The sequence below is a fragment of the Epinephelus fuscoguttatus genome, linkage group LG7, assembly GCF_011397635.1.
Source record: "Epinephelus fuscoguttatus linkage group LG7, E.fuscoguttatus.final_Chr_v1".
Taxonomy (NCBI): Eukaryota; Metazoa; Chordata; class Actinopteri; order Perciformes; family Serranidae; genus Epinephelus; species Epinephelus fuscoguttatus.
In genome coordinates, this window is record NC_064758.1 from 44,009,192 (window position 1) to 44,016,817 (window position 7,626).

At 41.4% G+C, this 7,626-nt stretch overlaps 1 protein-coding gene across 1 annotated transcript; it reads right to left on the reverse strand.

Annotated features, from left to right (window-relative positions):
* Positions 1–859: 859 nt before the first annotated feature.
* On the reverse strand, positions 860–7,233 carry rfc2 (replication factor C (activator 1) 2). Its single transcript, XM_049582177.1, has 6 exons — positions 6,813–7,233; positions 5,912–6,017; positions 5,657–5,758; positions 3,967–4,225; positions 3,624–3,884; positions 860–1,265 (listed from the first exon to the last, which is right to left on the reverse strand). Exons 1-6 carry the CDS (start codon positions 7,216–7,218, stop codon positions 1,155–1,157), a joined length of 1,245 nt encoding a protein of 414 aa, XP_049438134.1. The 5' UTR covers positions 7,219–7,233; the 3' UTR covers positions 860–1,154.
* Positions 7,234–7,626: the final 393 nt, after the last annotated feature.

Genomic DNA, 7,626 nt, shown 5'->3' on the forward strand with positions numbered 1-7,626 from the left:
GACCAGCAGCTCCTGTGTTCACTGATGTTAAATCACTGTTTTTCTCAATTAAGAGAACGATATAACAGCTTCTTTTTGACAGCAAGGTGAAGCAGTGGAAATATTCTACATGTAGCACACACTTAAAATGATATTGATTTGTTTAGGTAGTTAAAATACGTTTTGTTGCTGACCCCTTCATAGCAGTTCGTTGCTTAGCTTCCTGCTTCTCCAAACTGGGTGTGTGCCGACTGACATCTTCTGTATGTAATATGTCTGCTCGTGGAGAAGTACCCCATACAGCCCCACTTTAAAATCAGAACTATCCCTTTAACTGTGGAGATGCACTACTCACTGTAATGATGAACTATTTCTAAATGTAAAATAAAGTTTCACATGTATTAAATGGTCCTAAATGATCACTTTAAACGTCTTGCCTAACCAAAGTATTTAAACAGCGCATGGTTTTTATAGGATCTGCAGTTTTGGGTCGGACCATTGATCTTGTGTTAGAACTAACTGGTCATACATGTGGGTGGTGGGGCGGTTGCGGTGTGGCACATCATGGTTCTGGTTCGTGAGCAGGTCTTGAAAATCAGGCCCATGCAGGACTCTGATTCAGATCATTTACTTCAGTAAAAGTAGCAGCACTACCATAGAATAATATTATGCAACAAGGAAAAGTCAAAATTATTCTCAAGTAGTTGAACATAACAGCAACATTTTTTTTTATTGTTGGAGAAGAAAATATGCAACGTCCAAAAGTAAGAAGGAAAGTGTCAGTGTGAGGCAAACTAACAGAGAATACACACAGCTTTGAGTCTGGTTCAGGAGTTAATTAGTAACCCAACAGCAAAAAAACAAAACATGACAACATGTATTAATGGAAAAGCGATTTATTTTTTACATTATTTTGTTTCCACAGACGAACACAAACTGCAGTGATGTCAGGTTGAACCAAGCGCAACAGATAAACCCAGATAACAAAATGACGACATGTTTGAATCAAAATCATCTTCATCAGGTGTCAAACGCCATCCTGACCTACTGAGGGAGTGTTCATCATCGTGCAGCTCCGTCAGCATGAAACATGCGCTGTTAACAAAGAGTCCTGCGCTGAGAGCTGTGAGGAGGCAGCAGCAGGTTTTAGAGGTGATCCGGGGGGGTTGTGGGGTTCAGCTGGCAGCAGGGGGCGCTGTCTTGCTGCAGAGTCGACCCAGCAGACCGGCCATCTGCAGCAGGGAGTTCACACCTTCAGCCACCCTCATGTGAGTGTAACCGATCTCCTGCAGGAAGGAACCAGAAGATGAGCTCACTGACAGGTAAGAAGTTCAGTCTCTGCGTAAAGCTACATCCTGTTCGTGTTTTATTTCACTGTCTGACGTCAGAGTTTAACACTGGGACTCCTTTACTGTTAGATCAGCTCCAGCTGGTTAAAGAAACAGCTCAATAATGAATGTAAAATGAGAAGATCAGAAACAAACTTGTGTCTGTGTGTTCAGTGTGTAGCTGCAGTTCGGACACTGTTAGCTTAGCTTAGCATAAAGACAGGAAGCAGGTGGAAACAGCAGCCTGCTTCAAGATGAAAGACAACAGCTCTAAAGCTCACTGAGCAACATGTTGTATCTCATTTGTTTACTCTGCACACAAACATAAACATAAAAACAGGTTGTTGGTTTTAGGGAAAGTAACCTGCTGGAGCTATTTCTTGACAAACAACAGTGTACCCCTCCACCAGTGTCTCCAGAGGAAGTGAATCATCATGTTTCCCAAAACACTGATCTTTTCTCTCAGGTTGGACTGTGAGTCGATGTCTCTGACGCAGGCGGAGGAGAGGTGGGTTGTTTTGTTTTTGCTTAAGTCTCCACATGAGGTCCTTTCACCTTCTGAGTCTCACTACATTGAATGTTAAACAATAACTTGTAGTCCTCAGTTTAAATGTAGAGAACAGTATGATGAAGCAAAATATACATAAAATTCAAATCTTTAAAATATTTTAAAAATTGCACACATATATATGAGTATTTATATATCAAATTAGAATATAAATTATATTAAAAAATTAATCTATCTTACTACAGACTACTTACTACTACTACTTCTTACTACATATATCCACATTTTTCTCCTCACTGACTTGGTCAATCCATGTGAAATTTGGCACAGTGGTAGAGGGTCATGGGAGGATGCCAATGAAGCAATATTACATCAATTGGCCAAAGGGGGGCGCTATAGCAACCCATTGAAATGTCAAACTTTGAATGGGCATATCTCATGCCCCGTATGTGGTAGAGACATGAAACTTTGCACAGAGATGCCTCTCCTCATGAGGAACACATTTGCCTCAAGAACCCATAACTTCCGCTTAAATAGATTTTCTGCCATTTTGAATTTTTTGAAAAACACTTCAAATGGATCTCTTCCTAGGAAGTTTGAGCGATCTGCATGAAACTGGGTGAACATAATCTAGGGACCAATATCTAAAGTTCCCTCTTGGCAAAAGTTGGAAAACTTCCTAAAACTGAGCTTCTATAAGGCAATGAATATTGCGGAGGGCGTGGCTCATCACATAAAGGTGTAGAACATCTCAAGGGTTTCACCCATCACCACGCAACTTTGTAGGCATATGACCACACATAATCTGAGGGGACCCCTCCATTATTGAGCCCATCAAACAAAATGGGGGCGCTAGAGAGCTCATTTCTTATCTAGGCCTAACCGCCATATGGATTTTTACTAAACTTGGTAGATATGTAGAACAGGACGCCTCAAGGTGACTGGAGAAATTTAACTCTAATTGGCAACTGGGTGGCGCTATAACAACAGAAAAATGCTTCAAAATGGCTAAAATGTGACCGATCGCTGTGGCTCCCCCTGTGGACCAATGTTGGTGTTGTTTTCTAATGTTTGGTATGACTAAGTCATGGTATGGTATGCTGTACATAATCAGGGAAACTGTCAGTGTGTCATTCTGTCAGTCAGTCATTCTGTCTGTCCCACGTTTTTCTACTCACTGACGTGGTCAATCTATGTGAAACTGCACATAGACATTGAGGATTGGCATAGGTAGAATCAATCAGTTCAATCGATCAATTTTATTTATATTATACATTTTTTCATGCAAGTCTTTATTTACTTTATGTATAAACTTTATTTATTTAGGATACAAGGTAAATAGAATAAAGTAAATAAAGGCTTTAAGAGACATTTTTATTACAAAAATATTTATTTACTTTATATGTAAAGGCCTTATTCATTTAGTAAATAAAACTCTTACAAAGGAAATTAAGATTGATGTATATAATGTCTTTATTAAGTCTGTTTTTATGGGTTTTTTTCAACGTTTAATATTAAGTTTTTTGATAAAATATGAAAAGGGGGAAGAATTTTATAAGTATTCACCTCCTCCTGCTCCTTTTCAGACATCAAGTACTTGTGTTGTTTACTGAACCCAGCAAGGAATTAGGATGTTGTTTTCTTTTTTCAATTTTTCTTTTTTTTTTGACAACAATCCAAAACCCGAAAAAGAATATATTGTTTGATAAATGGTTTTTAAAAAATAAACTGTATGTTTTTGCTCATCAATGAATAGATGGATGGATGTAGCTGTCAGCTGTAGGACGTGTGATGTCAGGACGCCTCACCTTGATGAATTCCAGTTTGAGGTACTCGGCCATCTGGAACGTCTTACACACCCTGAAGATGTTTCCGATGATGTCCTCCGGAGAGTATCCCAGCGCCCACAGCTGCTCCACCACCTTGTAGGCCTCGTCAATGTCCCCATTCACACAGTGTCCCAGCATGCTTTTCACCATCAGCGGGTGAGGCTCGTCGCACACTTTGAATACGTTCTCACTGTTGATGTAGCCGAAGCCGGAGTTGGTCGACTGCAGGTTGTTCAACGCCTGGAAACACACAAACAGGAAGTCAGCAGAACGGCCACGTGCCTTTGAGCTGAGCACTGAACTCTGACCTCCTGGACCTCACCTGTCTCATGTCTCCCTGGGCGGTGAATATGACGGCCTCCAGCCCGTCGTCAGACACGGACAGACGCTCCTTCTCCACCACATCCTGCAGCCGGGCCAGGATCTGTCCGTCCGTCAGTTTGGAGTAGCGCAGCACGGCGCAGCGAGACTGGATCGGCTCAATGATCTTATCTGAGGCGTTACAGGCGAGAGCAAAGCGTGTTGTCTTTGAGTAGATCTCCATGATCCTCCTTAATGCCTGCTGAGCTCCGTCTGTCATGCTGGGAGGAGGAGGATGAAGGATGGAGACATTAAAGGTGTCAGCGTTACTCACAGTGCGACAGATAATCTTCAGACAAATGCATTTTCCATCACCTCAGCCTCGAATTAATGTGTCATGTCAAACACAGATCACACATTCAAAACATTTTTATGACGAATGTTTTAAGTAGTCAAACTCTTGTTCATTTCTGATCCAAACAACATCTGCATCATTTCGCTATAGTGTGTGATTTCAGACAGCGTGCCACTACTGCGGAAGCAAAACAGACATGACGTGTAACAACACTGTTGGCCTCTAGTGTGACATGTAACATACATGTAGGCAGTGTTTCTAAACAATAACAATGGCGTAACAATCATTTGCCGTCCCTGTTATATGGCGGCTGATCTCGTCCTCTGCTCGGAGAGTGCACCTCATTGTTTTCACCATTTGTGGACACTTTCAGCTGCTGTTCTTCTTTGAGTTAGCTGCTAACTGTTGCTAGCTGATTTTAAAGAGCCAAGTCATAGTTTACGGGTCTGATTTGGTTCGTGTGAAGTAAACGTATGTCATCATCCAACCAGGTCTGCTAAGGGTCTGCATGAACCCCCGTGTGGACATCTGTGTGCAGCCCATTTCTTGTAACCACACATACTGTACTGTAGGCGCAGCAAGCGCACAGACAGCGCATGTTCCAATTTTTTGTCCCCAACTTCAGTCCGGTCCAAAACACTGCGGTCAAGCCAGCTGCAGTCGCCTCACCACGGCCAAGTTAGTTTTAAATTGGATATTTGACAGATGTTGATTTGACGTTGATGATTGCAGCATCTTTTTAGTTTTACTTTCACCTGCTGTCGGCAGAAGGACAATGGTAAGTTCACCTCCCAGCCCTCCTGTTTTCTGCCAAGGGCTGTAGTGGCCCGTCAGTTGTACTATGAATAAAACCGCATGCGTGTCCATGTCTGTGTGAGTGCAGCTTTCTGTGGATGCTCAACATGGAAAGTATGTCTGAGCCTTAAATCTCCCACGTCAGGTTGCACACATAACACATCGTAAAACGTCACACCTGTCCCTCTCACAAAGAAGTCGATTCTGCTCTTTTACTACCTTCGTTGCCGGCCTAAAGGCGAGACACCTCTGCCCCCGTCATTCCACGATCGTACCTTTTGAGGTACGGTGAGACGGAATAACAGCATGCTCTTCCCGCCTGAACAGGCTGTGTAAAAGGGGCTAAAGTCTACTTGTGACTCCTCATCAAAGGCTGATGTGTTGTGAGCAAATCCATCTTTCTCTGATAATTTCATTTGAAAATGTAACAGAAGTCTTTCTCAACCCTTTAATTATCGGTCAGATTTATCTTGGGATTCTTTGCAGGGTCTTGACCACTGACCTAGAAATCTGTAATCATAAAGACTAATCAGAAACTGTCTCACAGCTCTCGTCGTCTCACCTGTCGGCTTCGTCCAGGATGATGATCTTGTGTCGTCCTTTGGGCAGTGTGACTTTCTGCTGAGCGAACATCTTGATCTTGTTCCTCACTACCTCGATGCCTCTGCAGACACACAGCAACAGTCACCAACACCCGACATTAGTTAAATCTAGGTTGTGTTGGTTTCTGAGTGTCAACATTCAGACTTCACCTTAAAAAGACTTGGTTTTTTTTTGTACGATTTTAGTTTTTAGATATTCTCAGCAGGCGTCTCACCTTTCATTTGAAGCGTTGAGCTCCAGCACGGCGTCTTTCATGGCGGCTCCCAGCAGAGCTCGGGCCAAACACAAGATGCTGGTGGTCTTTCCTGTGCCTGGAGGACCTGGATCACAACACACACATACACACGTTATTCTTTTTCCCTCTTTATGAAAGACCAAACGATACTCACAGTTTGTACAAACCAGCATGTGACAAAACTACTTTAGATTGAAGCTCTTTAAGATGTGCAAATAACCAGATTTAGCACCAGTGTGTTAGTCTGTAAGTTGTAATGATTCCTCGTAACAATCACCCTGGTATTTTTATTGTGTACGCTTAAAAAGTGTAGAGCTGAAATGACTCGATCATGAATCAGTTAGTCCATCAACAGAAGATTAATCAGTGCTTTTTTTGCTCTGTGTAGTAGCCTGTTTTAAGGAGCACAATAATAATAATAATAATAATAATAATGGTGGACTCAACACACAGCTGACATGTGACTGTTTTCAGTTAAATATTTTGAGTTGAATATTTCAAGCCCGTGAAAACCTTTCCCAGAACAAGACGGTCAGAAACTGACTTATATCTTAAATTGCTGTGCAGATTTAGATTAATACAAAATATAATCAACTGCATTGTGATGCATTATAATAAATTAAGCTACTCAGCAGCTGAAAACATTCACACTGTCCTATATTAATAATCCAATATATATTATTCTTAAATTCTGTATGATGAGTACTTTTAATTTTGGGACTATATTTTCATGCTAATACTGCTGTACTTTTACTTGAGAACAATTATGAGTCAGGACTTTTCACGTTACTGATAGTATTTTAACACTTATTTTAAACTTTTATTAGCAGCCTGTCTGAAATAGATATAAAACTATAATCTTAATTATTCTTATACGGACCTGCGATGATGATGTTGGGGACGTTTCCCTCCCTGGCGAACACCTCCAGCCGGCTCACCGTCTCCTCGTTCCCCACGATCTCGTTCAGCTTCAGCGGCCGGTACTTCTCCACCCAGGGCAGCTCGTAGGTGCTGCCGGAGCTTTTACCCGAGGCCTCTCCGGTTCCTGAGTCCGCCTTCTGAACGCTCTCTGTCGGTCTCTGCTCACTGTCAGCCTCCGCCATCTCCACCTCCATGATGTCTCTGACACTGCGCGCGAACAGCAGCGGAACGTTTCCCTCCCTGACAACCACGCGACAGTAAACTGGAGGCTCATTGGCCGAGCGTTTATTGGTGACGGCGCTGATTGGCTGAGAACAACGGGCTGAAAACTCGCGATATTTACAACCACAGCAGTTGAAATTCATGACGCCACATACAAACAAAAAGAACAATTAAACACACAAATAATCGATATTTTCAGTTATAAATCATTCAGTTATGTAAAATGTTAAGATTTTCAATTAATAAAATCATAAAAGTGAAAGGGAAAAGCATTCTCTCATTTTTTTTGTTGGCAAAACATAAACATATAACAAGTGTATACGGTATAAATGCACCCAGATAAGGAATTTATACTGTTTAATTACTGCTTTCATTGTGATTTTGAGTCCAGCTGCTCTTTTATAGTTTACATTTCTCATTTCTTTCTCATATATTTCAGGTTGTTATTTTTTATTCATTTATTTATTTTTGTCTATATTGGTCTGTAGCTCTGGTAATTATTATTTTTATGTATTTATTTATTTACTTTACTTTCTATGTTTGTCTGGGTT